The sequence below is a fragment of the Pinus tabuliformis genome, chromosome 9, assembly GCF_031772625.1.
Source record: "Pinus tabuliformis cultivar Carrire ecotype Pingquan chromosome 9, CPIR1, whole genome shotgun sequence".
In the NCBI taxonomy this organism is placed as follows: Eukaryota; Viridiplantae; Streptophyta; class Pinopsida; order Pinales; family Pinaceae; genus Pinus; species Pinus tabuliformis.
Window position 1 is genome coordinate 1729449229 of NC_142307.1, and position 21274 is coordinate 1729470502.

At 37.8% G+C, this 21274-nt stretch overlaps 1 protein-coding gene across 3 annotated transcripts in view; it reads left to right on the top strand.

Annotated features, from left to right (window-relative positions):
• LOC149155623 (uncharacterized) overlaps window positions 1–21274 on the top strand; it is a 328425-nt gene that overhangs the window by 277378 nt on the left and 29773 nt on the right. For all 3 annotated transcript variants that reach the window (XM_089445820.1, XM_089445821.1, XM_089445822.1), the window contains one exon: window positions 4507–4591. In XM_089445820.1, the coding sequence (XP_089301946.1) occupies window positions 4507–4591 (85 nt within the window). The remainder of the gene's footprint in view (window positions 1–4506; window positions 4592–21274) is intronic.

The following is a 21274-nucleotide window of genomic DNA, read 5'->3' on the forward strand; positions in this document are numbered from 1 at the left end:
GAGCCCAAATACAAGTCTACTAAGCCAAGAAGGAATTCGGTCTTGTGTTCAGAAGCTAGTCTGAAACCTTAGAATACTTGGATGTCGATCTAGATCCATTGTTCTGACCAAGCTGCAGAGATATATCTTGCCACCTTTTAATGCTCAGAAGTGCATTCTCGTGAATGTGTAAGTAGGGCCATGAGTTATCCAACAGACTTTGGGTGTGAGTACTCCTTAGATTAATACTGAAACAAAACTCCAAACCGAGTCAGAGCCTTGTTGTTTCAAATCAAGGGGGTGTTGTGACTAAAGGATACTTCGATTGACCTTTGCTCCAATAAAGGCCACAGGAAGGACATTGTTTGATCACTGAAAACTAGTTCAAACTCAAATCGAGGTACTCAAGAATAACTTGTACCAAGACTAGATAAAGTCTTCAATTTCGTCAAATCAGAACTGCTCCCATGACTTATGCTAAAACAAGAAGAAGGGTGACTAGGTAGGGTAGGATCACCTCCATCGAAACTAGTCAAAGAAGAGAAAGGGGTCTTCTTCCTTTTATCCAAGGACCACTGACAAGATTGCAAGGATCCTAAGGAAGCATAAGGTGGCTTCAATCTTTCAGCCTTTAAATACCATCCAGAGCTCCCTTAGATTTGTAAAAGACCCAATGGACCCCAAGAATATGAAGGGTGTTTACGTTATCCCATGCTCTTGCGGGACTACCTACATTGGTGAGACTGGTTGCTCGATTAATCAAAGGATTCGTGAGCATGCTGGTGACATCAAGCATGGCAAGACCCACTCCTCTGCTTTGGCAGAGCATGCAAATAAATCTAAGCATCACATTTGCATTGAGGAGGCGCAAGTCGTTGCTAAGGTTAGTCATTTCCATCATCGTAAATTGAGGGAGGTCCTAGAAATTGAGAAAAGACCCAATAATTTGAATAGAGATGATGGTTGGAATATTAGTAGAAGTTGGGTCTCTGTCTTGTCCTCCTAGTTTTTTAGGCTTTTTTTTGGGATTTATTTTGTTTGTTTGTTTATCTATGTAGGTATTGGCATCATTTTTATAGTATTTTTTGTTGATTTATTCTTCATTAGAGTTTATTTTCTTGATCCTTCGTGTTTTTTTATGTATTTTTGTTATTTGTTTAATGGGCTTGAGCCCCATATTTTATTGTTGACCCCGTTTTATTTATTGATTATTTTTTCTTTGGATATATATATATATATATATATATATATATTCACTTGTGTATATTTTTGTTTTATTTTATTTAGTTTTCCATTAATTATTTTTAATTTATTTTATTTTATTTCCATTAGTTATTTTATTTATCAGATGATCTTGTTTCGATTAGGGTCTTCACTCGTTTTTATAATTTTTTACTCCCCTCCTTTAAAGTTTGACTTTGATTATTTATTTATTTTAAATATTATTTCTCAAAAACTAGTTGTTTAATATAGTGGTTACTTATTAATATTTGTTTTTAATAAATTAATAAACTAATATCACAGTTTAAATATTATTTTTAAAATACTAGCCGTTTAATATAGTTGTTACATATTAATATCTTAATAAATTAATATCATTATCTAAATATTATTTTTCAAGAAATATAAAGACCTCGAAGACACATTTTACAATAAGTCAAAAGAAAAGGATGAGGAAATTTTGCGCCTAAGGGACCATAATCAGAAATACTTGAACATATCAAGAAGTCCAAGGTTAAGAAGCAAAAATTAAAGCAAGAAAATGAAGTTCTAAGAAGGAATTTAACGAGAATCTATCGAGGAAGGAAGAAGAAAATTTGCGCTTAAAAGCCCTGAATCAAAGACTATTAGAACAAATCAAAAGTATAAAAGATAAAGAGAAGGATAGTAAGGACAAAGTCAATAATTCAGAAAATGATAAACTTTCACATCTAAGGAAACATAACCAAAACCTTGTTACGCAAATAAGGAAGCTTAAAAGTGACAAGAAGGCACTAAATGAAAAGTTAGAATAGCTTATTCAAGAAGAAGTATTGGAGTCTCTAGTTGTAACAATCCAACTTGAAGATAAAAGAACAAATATTGATCCAGTCAATATCATAAATCAAGAAGATAAAAACCCTATAGAAGTTAAAATCAATTCAGATAGTGCAGTTCAAACAATGGAAATTCCAAGTGATGATTCAGTAACCAATTCAACAACGACAGTACCTGAAATAAATCAAGGAACTACCACACACATGATAAGGGAAAGTCCAACTAGAAGAATTCCTTATTGACATCCAAATCACAAAAGTAGACAACTAAGTCAGTCTACATATGTGAACCATTCAGATTGGAAACAACATATTTATGTTAAAGAAATACTGAAGTTTGCAGAATCTAGTCCTATGATAACAATTCATTACAAAATTCCAGTGATCGAAAGATTCCACATAAGGTTAATCTAGGATGGTTTGATCCATTCTCAGTCTGACAATTTTGTTTATCACTCAGAGCATCATATCGTCTGATATCAATGGAGATGAAAGTTCAGACACAAGAAGATATCTGAAACAAGAAAATAAATCAAGTCTTTCATCAGTAAGCTTTGAGGACAAAGCTTTTTGAAGAGGAAGGCAATGTTATGAATACAAATATATAAACAATAATAACAATAAATAATGATTAATTAGTTAATGAAAATGTATGTCCCTAAGGACATAACCGTTGGTGAAGAGGTACCTGCCTAGGGTATATAAGCAGACCCTCACCCTCATTGTAATCATCACATCAATTCTTTTTATAATATTCAATATACAGTTACCTATCCTACAATGGATGTTTACGTCTTCCAAGTGTTTTGAAGATTATTCTGCTGCGTATATGAACTGTGTTCGTTACATTTGTATTAGAGACTACCACTGAAGTATACGAACCTTGTTCATTATGGCATATGGTTTATATGATTTATGTTCTATCTACAATTACTTGACTTATTTTGCAGCATAAAGAAGTTTTGGATTTAAGTGATTGTAACAACATAGAACATCAAAATTTCAACATCCACATGGCCTTACAGGGTCATAAATTGCACACATTTGGTCTCACAAATGGTGTGTTTAGAAATTTTGGGGTACCCCTGCTGAAAGTGGTGTAACAGGCCCCATGATGTGGAAAAGAAGAATATAAGAATGAAATAAAAGAAAGGCATTTTTAAAAATTCCTGCCCATACATCTATGTCTATAGATCATGTATATAATTATTTTTCTTCCTCCACTTAAATTTAGATATGCCATTTCCCTATTTCTGGAAATTTTGTAGCTGCCAGTTCTGAAGCCTGTACTACATCTGAAACTTGTACCTGTTTCCCTTTTTCAATTGGCCTATATTGAAGCTTATTAATTGTAACTTTTCTGAAACTTTAGTTTGGAAATTAAGTGAATTCTCTCTTGTTTATGTATACGTTAATGAAAATCACAGTTATTATCACTACCTTTGTTTTCTAAAAATGGTATTGGATAGAAAACTGTTGTGTACAATAGATTGGCTGACAAAATTGTTATATATGTTAGATCAAGATGCAAAAAATTGTTAAGTCATAAAATGACTTACTTATTTGGGAAAAAAAGATATTATGAACTTATAGAATCCAATGATCATATCAAAATATAAAATGTTTGACAATGTTACAAGATTTCAAAGAAAAAAAGATTAAGATGATAGTCTTGTATGCAAGTGTTACTTAGTGTAAGCAGATTTGGGATGATATCTAATCTGTTGTCGTCAGGATTGGTTTAGAATTTCCTTTTTATATTATAGTTTCTAATTGTCATTGAGAGCTCCCTTTTATGAAACTTAAAATAACGTTGGAAAACTTTATCATATTTCTAAATAAATCTGATGTCAACTAGGGAAAAAATAAAATTAAGGTGAAATTTAGAGATACTTGCTTTAAGTTGATTGTCATTGGGAAAAGCTGAAAGTTATTTGTCATTGGGTACTATTTGTACGTTGAGTAATGAGGTTTTCAACAGCCCAATAATGGTGGGAAGATGCTATCATGTAATGTTAGATGACCAAAAAGAAACAAATCAAATAACAAATAAATAACTATGCGTGTACATACATATGTTACAGTGACATCCATCTTAAACCCGGATCTATCAACCAACAAGAGGGATTAAATTTCTTGTGTAGTTTTTTAAATCATCTAATACAAGAGATCTAATACATGACATCCAGTTAAATGATAAAAAATTTGCACATTAAGAATTTGATCCATCTCAGTGCTTTATAGGTCTGGGGCTTAAGATGAGTCTACACTGGTTTAATTTCAAACCTTCTTATGAATAATAATACATTGCATAGAGAAATGTTACATTATGTATTTTAATCTATAAGATAACATTATTAATGTCCACAAATGACCACAAAAATATGTCAATGAGTCTCATCAAGCAATCCAGCATTAGAAAAATATCTATGCAACTACGCTAAATATAGCATCTTCTTTCAAGTTGTATGATAGTTCCTTGCATTGACAGGTAGGAGACGAGAATCGACAATCAATGTATCTATTTGACAAGGGAAGAAAACGAAAGCTGGAAGGAGCTCGTGTCAAATTTTCAGGTGAAAATTCTGGTTACATTTTTTGCTTGTAAATATAGGACTATTCAGCACGTTGCTGTTGTGAACTGTCCATATGATTGTGATATTGCTTTTGGGTTACATCATGTTGAGATTCATTTTGTGTAGACAGGTTTTTGATGTGTAATAGGCATTGTTGATTGGCTTTTTGCTTAATTTATTGTACAACAGAGTAATTTATTAAAAATGACCTAAAGGTTTAACCTGAAAGATGGCAACCAGTGTTGTTGCCAAGTGACATAGAGAAGTAAAGGGACTTATTACAATGAATATTAGATAAGTGCACATGTTTTGAGTTGTTACAGGTCATTCTTAGTTTTATGCACAAATTACATCTTACCCATCACCATTGAAGAGGAAATACCAGTGAATTTAGTCTCAAATTTTGTTGTTGTTAATGTTGACATTTAGAAGGAACTTTTACCCACTACCTTTGGGTATTTTATATAGGAGAAAATTTTCTCCTAGATGGTCCTCAGTCAACAGACAGCAGCCCCTTGCAGCCACCAGATAGCTCGATGTCTCATTATCTCCGCCACCTGAGCTAACCATGTGGTCCCTCGCTCACTTGTTATGATTGCATGTTTGAAGGTGAACCTCCCGACCCCGAAGGTATGGATTTTCACTAGTATAGTCGAGTAATTTCCTTACTTTTCATGGGAACTTTTGGGCATGGATTTGTGGGGGTATTCAGCTGAAAGAGTGGGCTAGGTTTGTATTCTTGTCTCCACTATCTAATTTCGTGGTTATCCATGTATCTTAGTCCCATGGGATCTCCTTTATTGGCCATTAACTTTAGGGTTAGCACTACATAGGAAATCCCAATTTTGGTTCCGTGGTCCCGCTTCCCGACACCATATACATCACTCCCTTCCACTCATTCTAGCTCTATTAATCTCTTTTCCCTTTTAGGTCCACATGTGTCCACTGGGTCCACATAGGGCTAGCCTTCCCCTCCCCTTGTCCCCACCTTAGGTCAGGCCTAGAACGATGCCCAAAGGTTGATGCAGTAAAAAAGAAAAAAAGAAAAAGCATAATTTGGCCACTCTGAACAAACAATGTACCACAAAATGCAAAAGATGGCTTGGACATTCAAATTTAGCACGTGGGCAAAAGCCAAACATGAGCTCTACCCCTTATCTATCGCCATCACCCTGGTTAGTATGGGCCCTAAATGAACCCCCTCCAGCTCTATCCCTTATCCATGGCCATCACCCTGGTTAGTATGGGCCCTAGATGAACCCATGATTGTCTCGACCCCTGGTGGGCGATGAATTGCCCCACCTTAAGGGGGCATCGACTGCTATATACTATACATCATGCTCTCATCCCCTAGAGCCCCGAGCAATTATGAAGAAAAATCAACCAAAGGCAAAAGACATGAAGAAAGGTGGAAAAACAAAAGGCAGAGTAACTCATGTACTTTCGATCCACTTGGACACCCATGAGGATGTCCTTGTGCCCTTCACACCCACTTAGGGGTACCACAGGGATTTGCTTGGATAACAAGGGGCCAACCCCTTATCCACTATGTTTGAGGTCCATTCTCACATCATGACACACTATGGACTTCATTAGTGTTAGTTTTTTGCATCGGATGTGCTCTAGTAATGAAAATTGGTGGAGAGGCCAAGGCACATGAGTTCTAATGAGCCTAGAAACCGTTTGGTGAAATTCCACCCAGATTGTATTTTATTAAAATAATTAATATTTTTAATGGGTTCTTAAGTCTGAACTTAGGAAAATTAAAGTATTAATAAGTATTAATCAAAATATGGGTGAGAATGTTCTAGAAAGTAGATCAAGCCAAGTTTTAATCTTAATTGTTGATTAGAGACTTAATCTCAGTCGTTGAAGTCTCAATGAGAAAAGTATAAGAAGAAGGCTTGGGGTTCATTTAGAAATACACACGGAGATAACAAATTGATCTAGAGTTTGATTTTTGGGGCTAGGAAGCTGAGAAATTCAAACTAAGTGATCATTCTGCAGCAGAGGGGCAGGGATAGTTCGGGAATACTGGGTAGAGAGGTGGAGAGCCACTAGTGGAGGCAACACAACACCTAGAGGGACTGATGTTGGGCTAGTCTGGGCCCATGCAGGCTTGAGGCAAAGCCAGAAGGGCCAGCGCAGAAGGGAAGCTGCCTTCACGCAGAAACCTGGAACTGCCGAAATAGCCAGGAGAGGTTGACGCAAACGCTCCAGGAGGTAGAAGAGATAGCCTAGGTTGACGCAGAGTCTGTAAGGTTGATGTAGGGCCTATGCCTGGCCAACGCAAAGATTGTCGGGGTTAGCCAGTTCTGCTACCAGATCAGTGGGAAACTTCCAGGTGAAGTGAGGTAATTTCACTTAGTTTTCCGCCATTATATTTTCTCTGTAATTGGATTGTCGGGAGGGCATCCAACTTTGTATTCAAAACTACTGCTTAATAATATAAAACCCTCAGAGCTGCTACACTGATTTTCCTACATTAGGTTTTTCTGGGGACCATTTTGTCCAAAAATCACAGTGTTCTATATATCTTGTTCTTTGCTCAATTTCTTGTTTCATGTAATCAAATTAAATTGGTGTAGGTTGCAGAAGTAATTTACTTCAGTATTTGTTAGAAAATAACTTGATAATGTATATTAAAATCAAGTAGGTGAAGTAAATTCAGTTTTGCTACAGTAGGGGTTCCTTGAGTGTAGGAATTTTCACATGGTGTTGGAGGATTGATTGCGAAACATGAAGAGTAGATCCAACACTGAGCAGAGAAGCCAATAGTTGCATTTGGTAGCAATTCGAATCCCCTTGAAGGGATTGCGCATTCCTTCCCGAGATTCCAAGGAAAGCTCTCTCTGAGAGAGTTGATAGAGAGGTATGATTTCCAGTTTGTGAGCTTGCAGAGGCAGAGGGAGCGATGTAGAGCCTCAGCGCAGTGCTTGAAGGGTGCAGTTTCTACAGGGGCATAAATCCATCAGAAAAGAGCAAAGGCACATAGAAGAGGAATTTTCTCCTCAGAGGACTTTTCTTGCTAAATGTTCGAATTTTTCACTTGCTGAGCAGCAGACCAGTGTTGAGCAGTGACTAGAGGAGTCAATTCGACTGTTTGTGTGAGATGGCATCATATGGGCTCAGAGATCAGGACAGGTTGGAAGGAGCTTCCAACTATGTCATATGGAAGACCAGACTTGTAGCTATTCTGGAGGAATACGATCTTGAAGCTTACGTCAAGAGTGTTATGGTTGTTCCCATGGGCAATGATCAGAAGAAGAAGTACAAGGTCGAGCAGGGAAAGGCGAAGAGGTTCATACTCGATGGAGTTCGAGACCATGTGGTCTCTCACTCGTAGGGCAAAGATACAACCCGAGAAATGTGGGAAGCTTTGTCTTCATTGTATGAAGGTTCTTTCGAACAACGAAAGATGTACTTAGAACAAAAGTTGCAGCGGACATTGATGCAGAAGGGAGAAGGGGTTAAGTCCTATCTTCAACTTCTTCAGGACACCAGAGACTAGCTTGTTGTAGTGGGGTCTACTCCTCAGTCTACCACGATGGTAAGGACGACCCTCAATGGAGTCTCAAATGAAGGGAAAGTCTTCATCTAAAGTATATTGGGCAGGGAAAGACTACGTTCATGGGAGGAGGTGTGGGCAACCCTTCAACGGGAAGAATTAAGGAGGGATTTGGTTAAGGTCAACCTCAATGGTAGCAGTGGGAGTGGCATGAAGATCAAGGGGGAGGAGGAGAATGCAGCGCTAGCATGAAAGGGAAACAAAAGCAGAAGCGGAAGAATGACATTTCAAAGGTGAAATGTTTCAAATGTGGCGAGATAGGCCACTTTGCATCCCATTGTCCTTTGAAGCAAAAGGATAAGGGTGAGAAACATGATCCTAAGGCTACTCCAGCAAAAATTGACAAAGATGAGTTTGCCATGAGTGCCCACACATCTCCAGGAGGGATGGGGTAGACTACACATGGGTAGGATCCTTGAGGAACCCACCTCTTGGATCAATTGCTTGCTATGGGAGCTCGAGATTTTGCTGTAGCGAGATGCAGTGGGTTGATTGGAGAGATAGATGCAATAGCCTGAGACCAGAGATTGATCAGCGCGGAGCAAGGTTGGTAGCAGTGGAGATGGCACAATGTAAAAGTCAGCAGCAACTCAAAAGATTCAGAGGGTCAGAGACTAGTAACATTAAGATTCCAACATTCACTTGGTATTATTCTGAAAAAAGTTAGTTCAGAAATTTTAGATGTTTTTTTGTTGCTGAGCAACAACAATTGGAAAATGACACAGTGCAGAGTTAGCAGTGGTAGTGTTAGCAGCAGATGCAAAGGGAGTTGTAGTACAGATGTAGCAGTGGCAGTGGCAGTGTCATGGGCAACAATACAGTAGCATCAACAACAACAACACAACGTTGGTGGCAGCAACAATGCGGAAATGAGATGCTTTAGAGACAGAGCAGCATGCAGTTGGACATTGTTGCTAGAGCACATTCCTCGCTAAGAGGGAGTGTTAGTTTTTGGTAGCATGAGATGTGCTCTAGCAATGAAAATTGGTGGAGAGGCTAAGGAACACGAGTTCTAACGAACCCATAAATTGTTTGGTGAAATTCCACCCGGATTGTATTTTATTAAAATAATTAATATTTTTAATGGGTTTCCTAAGTCTAAACGTAGGAAAATTAAATTTTTAATGGGTATTAATAAAAATATGGGTGAGAATGATCTAGAAAGTTGATCAAGTCAAGTTTTAATCTTAGTCATTGATTAAAGACTTAATCTCAGCCATTGAAGTCTCTATAAGAAAAGTATAAAGAGACTTGGGGTTCATTTAGAACTACACACGAAGAGAACAAATTGATCTAGAGTTCGATTTCTGAGGCTAAGAAGCTAAGAAATTTGAACTAAGTGATCATTCTATAGCAAAGGGGTAGGGATAGTTTGGGAATACTGGGTCGAGAGGCAGAGAGCCACTAGTGGAGGTAGTGCAACACCTAGAGGGACTGACGCTAGGCCAGTTTGGGCCCACACAGGCTTGACGCAGAGCCAGAAGGGCCAGCGCTGAAGGGAAGTTTACTTCACTTAAAAATCTGGAATTGTTGGAACAGCCGGGAGAGGTTGATGCAAAAGCTCCAGGAGGCAGAAGAGACAGCACATGGCTGTGACAGAGCCTATAAGGCTGATAAAGGGCCTACATAGGGCCAACAAAGAGATAGCCAAGGTTAGCCAGTTTTGTTGTCAGATCAGCCGAAAACTACCTGGTGAAGTGAGGTAATCTCACTCAATTTTTCACCATTATATTTTCTCTGTAACTGGATTGCCGGGACGGTATCCAACATTGTATTCAAAGCTACTGCTTAATAATATAAAACTCTCAGAGATGCTGCACGATTTTCCCGCATTGGGTTTTTCGAGGGACTATTTTGTCCAAAAATAACGGTGTCCTATGTATCTTGTTCTTTGCTCAATTTCTTGTTTCATGTAATCAAATTAAATTGGTGTAGCCTGTAGAAGTAATGTACTACAATATTTTTCAGAAAATAACTTGATAATGTATATTAAAATCAAGTAGGTGAAGCAAATTTTGTTTTGTTGTAGTAGGGGTTCCTTGAGTATAGGAATTTTCACAATTAGGCCTTCTCAAAGGCCCAACAACTCACTTTGTTGATCATTTGATCCTCTTATTGTGTTATTGAGCTATTTTGGTGGGCTTGTCACCAAGGGATGTTATTATTGCACATCATTTTATTATTTGGGGCTCAATTAGGTCAAATTAGGCAAATTGAACTCATTAGTGATTGTATAAATAGAAGTGAGATGATTCATTTTCATCATCATCACTTAGATTGGGATTGAGTAGCTCTTGAGAATTTCACATTCCCTTTTGGAGGATGAGTTGGATGTTATGGATAAATTTTGATGTTTGGATCTATCTCTCTTGTCTTGGAACCTTCATTATTGCCACACTGTGATGATTGGATATACTCCTTTGTACATGTAAGTAAGCTTTTCAAGCTTATTCTTGTTTTTTACTTTGTCACATGAATGTTGCTAGGATTTTCGCTATACAAGTCTGAAATTTATTGCTTTCTTATGCGAAATTAGGGAAATTTTGATCTTTTACAGCGTTGCATCATTGCATGGGCCATGTATGAATGGGTGAATATTCCTAGAGATTATCTTTGCTGAAAGACATCTTGACAAGTCATCAATTATTGTATATCGAAGTATAAAGATCTCAAGTAGCTGCTCTCATGCCCTAATTCCATGCGAAGTTGCTTGAAGACCTTTTTGATTGGGTAAACCAATGTTGCACTAATCGTTATCGGGATAATATCGGCGCGAGGAAAAAATCAGAAAAAATCGTAATAATCGGGAAAAAATCGGTAATAATCGGGAAAAAATCGTTTGGTACAAAATATTCATCTTTTTTTCAATTTTTTAATATCTAAACCATCTACAACATAAAATAAATACATTGACACATAAATATGATAAAGGAACTAATATATAAGATGTTTAATATCATTTCTAGTGCTAAAATCACACATAACAGTGAATCATGTCCTGAATAGTAAGTCCTGACTCATGAGTCCCAACTCAACCTCAAAATATCAACAAAAAATATAATAATGTATCTCATATCATGAGTCATAATGTCATATACAATGAAATGAACCAAATAACTAAAGTCTAATACCACTGATTTCCTTTGCCCCTCTAGATGTAGATGTCAGTGGAGTTGGCAGGCCGTAGTAGACTATGGAGTCTGCTATGCTCTAGAAGCTGAAGAACTAGGAGCTACAGGAGGTAGACCACGTCCTCTATGTGTGACAGGTCATAGGGGTAGCTTGGGTCACCTCCTTCTCCTCAAAAAAAAAATCGCGATTATACGATTTTTTCCCCAAAAATCGCGATTTTTTTCGAAATAATTGGGCAAAAAAAATAATTTCGAGTACTAAGCGCGATTTTATCTTTTTGTTGAAAATATCACATTTATACGATAATATTGCGATTTTAACAACACTGGGGTAAACCTCTTCCAAACCATAAATTCTCCCGACTCCATCTCTCCACAAGTCGTTTAAGCAAAATGAAGTATGTTGCAAATCTAGTATCTGCTTGTTTGAAAAGCTCCAATTTGGCATGCTTGTGGTAAATGGATTGCGAATGGTGGTGGTTGCATATAAACATTTGAATTTTGCAGCGATTCTCAATTAACATCCCAATCCATTCAATTTTCCTGATGTCTTTTAGTGCATTATTCAAAGAATGCACTACACATGGTGTCTAGAAAGTATACCTAGAGAAATAAAAAATTAAAATTTGATGTCTACAATGATTTCGAAATAAAAATCAGACTTGTAATTAAAAAAAAGAAAATCAGATTTGCCACTAACTTGTACTCCTTTTGGACCATCATTCCTGCTACTTTGCAAACTAGAGTTGCATAGGTAATAATTTGAACAACATTGGATGTCCCCACCTCAACAATGGCATCTCATAATCGGTTTTTCAAGAACAAAGTGTTCTTTTCTTGACCAAAACTATTAGTGGCCTTCATAAAATATTGACTAGAAATGGAAGAGACAATTATGTTAATCAATGGACGATTCTGACAATCAGTCCAACTGTCCATAAGAATGGAGCATCCATCTAGACTCCAAGATGCCTTCATTGGCAACATCGTCTTCTCAAGACATGCTTTCTCCTTATCCACCATCACAATGAAAAGCTTTTCATAACTTGGTGCCTTATATCCCAGAGGTCCATCGTTAATAGCATGGACCATTTGTTCAAAATAAGGTGAACGGGCTGCATTAAAAGGAATGCCACATGAAAGAAAAAATCTTGCTATTGCAAGATCAACACCTTCCCATAGAGGCCACCAAGTTTAGACTTCTTTTGTGTATGACTTGTGGTACTTTTTGATACTCTAGATGGCACATTCTCATCACCAATTTGAAATTCTTCATCATCAGACACGAATTCTTCCTCATTGGAGTTGTTGTCTTGCCTAGATTGTACAGGCACCGCGACAACGACTTAGGGTGGGGGTTTTCACTCTGATCCCCACCCACTCCGTTCTAGCTGTTTCCCAACAACAAACTATGCAGGGTAGTCCCTATGGAAATGTGAAGGTGGAAGGCAAGTTGACACCAACAAGCCCGAGAGACACGATTGAGTGGCCTAGCTACTTGGTTAAATTTAGCAAGACTCAAAGATTAGATTAGATTTAGATATGAAACCAATGCCTTATGGAGTCAAAATTCTTGCTTATTATAATTTAAGACCAAGTAACCGGATGGACAACCACTGCTTAGATGCTTCACTAACCTATATGAGATGCAAGTCCTAAGATCTAGATGAAATGCAAGGATCTTGGTTACTTTTAAGTTATATGCCTAGTCTAAATGGAACCTTCCTCTTAACTGTTTTGAGACCAATCTTTAGAGTAGGTTTTGGGATGGAAGCTAATGGGAAGCAAGCAGAGGCTTGATTAACGATACCTCCCCCTATGCTCCAACCACCCAGTGCCTCCGACACTGCAGGGATTGTGGCTCTAACGACTGCAAGGTCACTATGTTAACCACTAGAAAGGTGTTGAATCGCTCAAGCTAGGCGATAAAAGGTGGTCCTAGTGGTCTATCAACCAAAATTATGCTTGGAGGTAAATTGTTAATGCAACTAGGCCTAGGATGCTTATGCAAGGAATGTGAGAGTCTTGGATTAAGATTGTTTAGTTGTTTAACTACTTAAGTTATGATTAGTCTTCAATAGTACTATTGATAAATGAAAAGACAATCTTATTACCAAGGGTGTGTCAAATTATCAAGTGCCAAATAAACTTCTCCAATGATAGTAGATTGCAATACTTAACCCACAATCACAATTTAAGATGCCAATGGTCAATAAGAGATACCAATGTGTTTAAGATAGACATATTAATGTGTTTAACAATTATCCAATAGTTTCCTTAGGAATGTTCCAAGCACAATAATGTCAATCACAAATATTCCAATAATGATTAGTGATCTTATCACTTGATGCCAACTAAGAGATAAAATGCCCAAAGAAGATTATAGCTTATATGAGTGATTTTCGTGCCAAATTAACAATTTTTAGATCTAACACAAGACAAGTAATTGTTAGACTTCAAAAGCGTGAAACACAATGAGCCAATTAGATCATTAAACATGTCTTATGTAATAGATAGGACAGCAACAAATATATCACTTCAAACCAAGAAATTATCAAGCATATAAAACTGAATATGACTTATAAGTTGCCTAATGATTTGCCAATGTACATTGATTGAACCTTTAGCCCCCTTAAGATGTGTTATTCAGAAAATATTAGATCTGATCATACATTTTATGCAGAGATATTAGTCACCATAAAATAAAGATTTATGCCAAAATATTGTTGCCCAAGATACTTAGATGTTAAGACAATATACTAGATATCACATCAACCAATTTTATGCCTTATAAAGTGTTCTTCTCAGATTATATCAGATCTGATCTATCTGGTTATGCAGAGATATTCAAGCAAGCTAACAAGTAGATCTAAGTTCAAAATTCAATTCCCAAGTAGCCAAAACACTAGAAAATTTTTACTATGAAATTATTAGTGTGTTTAGACTATTTAGAGGTGAATTTTAGGGCATTTACACATGAATTTCACAATTATTATCAATGCTTCAGAAAGTTGTAGCAAAACAGTGACAAAGTAAGGGTTTAGACTCTAGAGAGCAAACCCTAGGCCTAAGGCCTTGTAGATCACTTGCCTAAATTGCCAAAGAATTCTGCAAGGTACTTGACACCTGAAAACACCAACTTAGAGCCAATTCCGCCTGCAAAACTCACCAATATACAGTTCAAAAAATTCAAAGGCCAACCAAGGATGAAGGAGAGGCAAAATAAGGCCAAGAAGAGGCAAAACTTAGCCTAATGTTGAGAAATCCAGGGCATTAATATTAGGTGATTTCTCTTCTATTAGTGACTGCTTGTGAAATTCTTTTTACATGTTTAGTTTAGGATCTTCTTCATGTTAGATTATTAGTATTCTTCTTCATCAAACAGTAACCAATGCATGAACATAAACATACAAGAGACAAAACATTTAGGCTATGGGCTAGGGCCAAAAACTCTCACTCTTTGAGAGGAAAACCCACACAAATTCTTCTTATAGAGATTCCAATTGACGAATACCAAGACCAAGACCCTTGACCTAATAGCCTCCCCAAGACCAAGACACAAGTCCTCTTCCATCTTCTTGTTTACTCTTCCTCCGTTCCTTCTACTTCACATTTCACACCATATGTGATGACACCCAACTGTGATCGCTATGTTTGTCAAGGAAACCAAACTTTCTCCTTCAACAATGACACTGAGTCCTAAACCAAAGTTATTTCCCTTCATCGAGACCTCCTTTCTTGTCACAATAATGAACCCTTGACATTGTGACTCGATCTTGCTTCTCCTTTTGCATCCATTTGAAACTCAGAAAGAGATCCGAGTTTCTGATGACTGAGATCATCCTCACTGCCCCTTCATTTCTTCCTCACAACCCCTTCCTTCTTTATCTGAACTTGACATCCTGACTTGGCACCTTTTTGTTGTCACTGTGACCTAAATCTTAGAGGGATCCGAATTCCCTTACCTCCCACGAAACTGTAGCCTTCACCGAATTCTGGCCTTCACTGAAATGGTTATGTGAATCAGAGATAACCCGAACTTTTCTTCTATCACAGACATCCGAAAAACTCAGAGAATGATGTCCGAATTTCTGTGTTTTTGAATTGGGCTGAGGTTGTTATTTATAGTGGTTTGTCCATTATATATAAGCCGACATGAGTTTGTGAACCATTGTGTCTCTATAATAAGAAGCCAACATGAGTTTGTGAACCGATGTGTCTCCATAATAAGAAGCGAACATGAGTTAGTTGTTGTGACTTGAAGCTGACATGAAGAGAGGACTATGTGCTTGTCTTTGGAGGACTACATAGACTTCTATTTATTTTACATATGCTCAAGAAGAGCTTTTCATACATGACATTAACTCTTTGACTCTAATGATAAATCCTAAGGCTCCCAATGGGAGACACTAACAAATAAAATCTCTTGCTCATGAAACCCATGAAGCAAGCTTTACAAAAATAATTTTATTTTGTTCTTTTCATCATTTAGAAAGATCATAATTACATGTCATTATGAAGACCGAACCTAGTTACATTTTACAACACTCCTTCTTAATTAGGGAGGTATTCATATTGGTACTTGGTCATTCTCAATCTAAATAATTTCTCTTAAGAAGAATCAAATTGGTAACCCATCTGTCTAACATCATATCAACCAGCATTGTCACATAGCAAGGCCTTGACTAACAACTCTATCCAGAGGATCAGAGCACAATTCTGGTGAGACCAATGATTCATAGACACCATAATTACTCCACCCGGTTGTTCACAGAGTATGACCTACCTTGGATTATTCTTATCTTGGATAGCCAGTCCTCAAAGAATATCGGTCCACAACTACTCTTATCTCATCCTCCAAGAGTATCGAATGCTAGATGATTACCCAATCTTCCATTCTGTCTTCCAAGGTAAAGACTAGAATGATGTGTCTATCTCTCCCTCCCAATTAGGGAGTATATATCAATTCCAATAACGGAATGTACTCATTCCTACAGAAGGAATGTACCTAAGCTCCCTCTTGGCTTAGGAATTTCCAAGTAAGAAACTTGCTCTCAGGCTCCCTCTTAATGAGGGACCTACATCAGCTCCACATCTGGTTGCCTGAAGAGAAACTTCCTTTGATGTCACGAATTTCTTTGTTAAGGAGTCTTCATCTTTTGGGTCTTCTTCATAGGGTACAGACCATCCATCACTTTCATTCATGGGTCAATCATGTCATTATTCCTTTCATCAAAAAGTGATCCATTAGTCTTCATCTGGCTTTGCTTCATCTCATGTTGCTTTCTTCATGCCATATTTTCCAGATGGATCTTACATCCTTCTATATGGTTCTCTTGGAAGTCATCCACAATTCTTCCCTTTGGCAGTCCTGCATAAGCCCATCTAGATATTTGTTCAAAAATAAGAAATGAACACTTAAATCAAAATAACCTTTGTGATGGTCTTTCATCATGACATATTCTTGTAGGCATCAACATCCTGCATACATGTTGACACATCTCCCAAATATATCCATTGTCAAGGGTATCCATCTTTTTTAGACTTCCATCAAAGTCTTCATATCTTTCTGGGAGATTTCCTAGTCAAATCTTTCTTGGTCTTATGGATGTTGATTGCCTTTACCATGGTTGCATATCTCATGATCTCTTCCTTCCTTTCACACATTTCATTCCCAGGAGCTTCCAATCAGAGTTTCTCAATTGTAGTCGACCACCTCATACTATATATGAGGACACATTATGTTGATTTCATCTAGCGTGATCTATGCCTTCCTGCATCCTTTCAGAGGAGGAGATCCTTTTCCTTTGATCCTGCTTCTCAAGATAGAACTAGTGATCCATGTTACTTGCAACCATATGACATGCCATTATAGTATTGAATACAAGCATACATACCTCATTTACTTTTAGGTCATCTAGGCTTCTTTCAGCAACTTCCTTGATTGAAAAGATCTTCAATTCCTTGATCTACTTCATCTCTTATGTCATAATACCATCATCCCATGAATTCCACAAGTTGGAGTTCTTGATGAAACACTTGCTTCCACTCTAGATCGATGAATCCTCCAATGAGGATTCTATCAGAGAATCTTGAGGATCTCACATATCCTTATTCAACAAATGTTTCCATTTTGACCTGATGTATGATGAGCCTTGTCTTGGATGACTTCTTCCTTTCCTTAAGTTTCCAATGAGGTTCCCAAGAGCTATATCCTTCATAGTTGATTATCAGATATCTTTCATATTTCTTATGGTGATGTCACAAGCTCTTACTTCTAATGCTTTTCTTCTTCCTTGGACTTCCTTCTTTCAGCTTCCTCCACTTCTTCGGTGAAATGGACTTCTTCTCTATTCTTCTTGTTATTGTCCTTCTTAAGCTAAGGACAATCTTTCCTGTAATGTTCATAGCATTGAATCTTAGCTATGTTCTTCTTTCCTTTCGACAAAATGTATGAATCTTTTCATTTGATCCTTCAACATTTTTTCCCTCAACCTGTCTTCTTCTATCTTGCATAGAAACCACAAGTTTTTGAATGGGATAACCTTCTTATCCTCATAGACATTGTTACCTTGTTCATCAGTTAGTGTATTTAGAACAATGAGGATTATCTCTCCCAGATCTTGCAATTGAGATCTTATGAAGATAACCCTTTATCCTTTGATGCCTTCAATTTGAGTAAACCAGATCTAAGTGATGTGACTTTCTTTATTGCATCTTCCGAGAATAGTTCTACCAACCTATCTTGTTGATGTCTCCAATACTGCTAAATGAGGGGACCTTTCATAAGGATCCCTTTCCATGTATTCAGAGGAGACCTTTCCATTGATATGTTCAATGACTTCACTTTCTTCGAGGACTATGTCTATCCTCCTTTTTCCATGCACGAAATTTCGATGACCCAACCAACTTATAGATCTCCTTGCAAAATGAAGTCATTTTACCAAATTTGATTATAGAATGAAAGATACTTACTTGACAAGTGAAAAAGAAATCTTCTACTTGATCAGTTTGATGGTGGATGAAGATGTATTAGTACTCCTTTTGGATGATATTCTTCCAAATGAAAAGCCCTTCTTCAATAAAGGAGATTGCTCCTTCAACGCCTTTAGATCTAGCTTCCTTTGTTTATGGTGATAGATGAGGATGTTTTGTTGCTTCCTCAGATGATATTCTATAAGGATAAGGAGGTGATCCTTGCTGCAATGATAGGGAGCTTGCCTTATGGCTTTGAAGATGATGATAGTGCCTTCTCACCTTCAAGATACTTCGACTTCTCTTGTAGTGTAGATCAGAAATGCTTCTAGCATTTCGACTCTCTCCAAGATGATGTGATCTTTAGCGTTAAAAGTACTTCGAGCTACCTTGCTTTGTAAATAACTTGATGAGGGTCTTTGTGGTCTTTTGATGATGACTATAGGATTCAAAACTTTCGCTGTTGTACACTGCTCCTTCGATCTAGGGTTTGATTCTCCAATGTAGATCTTGATCTTTTGCTTTGATAACCTTCGACTTGCTTTGATGTCTTTCTTGAAACTGCGAGAATCTCTAAACTAAAATTCTACTAGTGCAACAACTGATTTATTTCACCTACTCATTATTCACAATTAGTTATTTACGAATTCCCTTAAGAAAATATTAAAATAAATTCTGCTGCAGTTATCACACAATTACCCAGAGAAAAAATACATGCACAAGAACCAATCACATCAACACAGTGATTTTTGGACAATCGTCCCCGGAAAAACCTAATGTGGGAAAACTGGTGCAGCAAATGAGGGTTTTATTAATCTTAAGCAACAATTGCTTTTACAAGGAATGATTTTACAGATGAACTGAAAGAAAACACCTGAGACTTTCCCCTTGAGACCTTTTGACACTTTGGGGACCTTGCTCCCACTTTTGCGTCACCCCTGCGTCACTCTGCATGGACCAACGTGGCTTTGAGTGCCTCTGCATTAGCCTGCGTAAGCTCTGCATCTCTCCTTTGGACTGCGTCTCTCTCTGCATTGTCTCCCACTGTCCCTGCGTCACCTCCTCCTCAGTGATTGCCTGCTGCTAATGCCCTCCTCTTCCTCCACCCTACAACTCTCCCTCTGAAATCAATCTCCTCTGCTTGAGAATCGATTTTGCTTGAGATACTGAGTCTCTGCCGGTGTGTCTCCAAATGATCCTCAAGTCTTCTCTTATACTTTTCTTGTTGACGAATCAACGATCGAGATTAAGTCCCTAATCAATGACTAAGATTAAAACAAACTTGATCGTCGTCTCTTAGAAGCTTCTCACCCTTATCTTTATTAATACCCATTAATATTTTTATTTTCCTAAGTTTAGACTTAGGAACCCATTAAAAATATTAACTATTTTAATAACTCCTCATCCAGGTGGAATTTCTCAAAATGATTTATGGGTCTTGGAGATATCATGTGCCTTAGCCTCTCCTCCAAATTTCAAGGCGAGAGCACATCTGATGCTACCAAAAATCAACACTCCCTCTTAGCGAGGAATGCGCTCTAGCAATGTTTCACTATAGAAACATCACACTGATCTTCCGCATCGGTACATGTGTTGATGCTTGGCCTGTTGCCTCACATCCCCTACACTGCTGCTTCCTGTACTACTGCCCATGTCACTACCACTGCCACACCTGTACTACAACTCCCTCTCAGCATGCTAGATCCTGCTGCCCATAGCATTGCCACTGCTAACTACTACACTGCAACTCCTGACACTTATCCATTTCTTCTACTGAAATGGATTCTTTACCATCCCCATCTTCTCCTTGAAATTAACAAACTTTGTTCTTCCTAGAACCTTGGTGAGGATGTCTGCCACCTGTTCTCCTGTAGGAGTGTATCTCAATTGTACTACCTCTCGTTGTACATAGCTTCTGACAAAGTGACACCTGATATCAATGTGCTTCGACCGATCATGAAATATTGGATTCTCAGAGAGCTTGATGCAACTCTAATTATCACACATGATCGTGTTCACTTCCATCCTTCTCTTAAATAGATTAACAAGCAATTTCCTAAGCCATATGGCTTCGCACGAAGTTGTGCTAGCCGCCATATATTTTGCTTCAGTTGAGCTTAGAGCCACGAATTTATGTTTCCTATTGCACCAAGAGGTCATCCCTAATCTAATGTTGAAGCAGTACCCAGTTGTACTTTTCCGATCTACTGAACTTCCAGCCCAATCTGTGTCAGTGAACCCACTCAACCTAATGTCATTTCCTCTTGTGTACAATAGTCCATGCTCGACTGTTCCTTGTATATACCTGAGAACATGTTTGGCTGCTACTCAGTGCACCCTCTTAGGTTCCACCATGAACTGACTGAGGGTATTGACAGCGTAACAAATGTTTGGCCTGGTATTGACCAAATACATTAGGGACCCTATAAGTTGCGTGTACAAGGTGGGATCAACGTCTTTATCTTCTGATGCATCAATCTTCTTCTAGTTGGTGATCATTGGAGTAGCCATAGATCTACAGTCCTACATCCTAAATCTCTTCAAGATTTCTGTGGCATATCTCCCTTGTCCAAGGAAGATCTCACCCTTCTACTACCAAACTTCCAACCTAAGAAATAATGCATCTGTCCCAAATCCTTCATGTCGAATTTTGTGGCTAGGTTCTTCTTGTAGTCTTTGATGAGCCTGGATGATCCTGTCAAGAAGAGATCATCCACATGTAACACTAGGATTAGAGGCTCATTCTCTACGACCACATAGTAGAGATTAGGGTCTACGTCACTCTTGATGAACCCCATCTTCTGCAAGTAGCCATCATTTCGACCGTACCATGCCCTAGGTGCTTGTTTAAGTCCATACAAGGCTTTCTTTAATCTACATGCATGAAATTTCTTCTCATGTGTCTCAAAACCTTCTGGTTGTTCAATGTATACTTCCTCTTCTATTACCCCATTTAGGAATGTTTTCTTGACATCCATCTGATGAATCTCCCACCCCATCTGTGCTGCA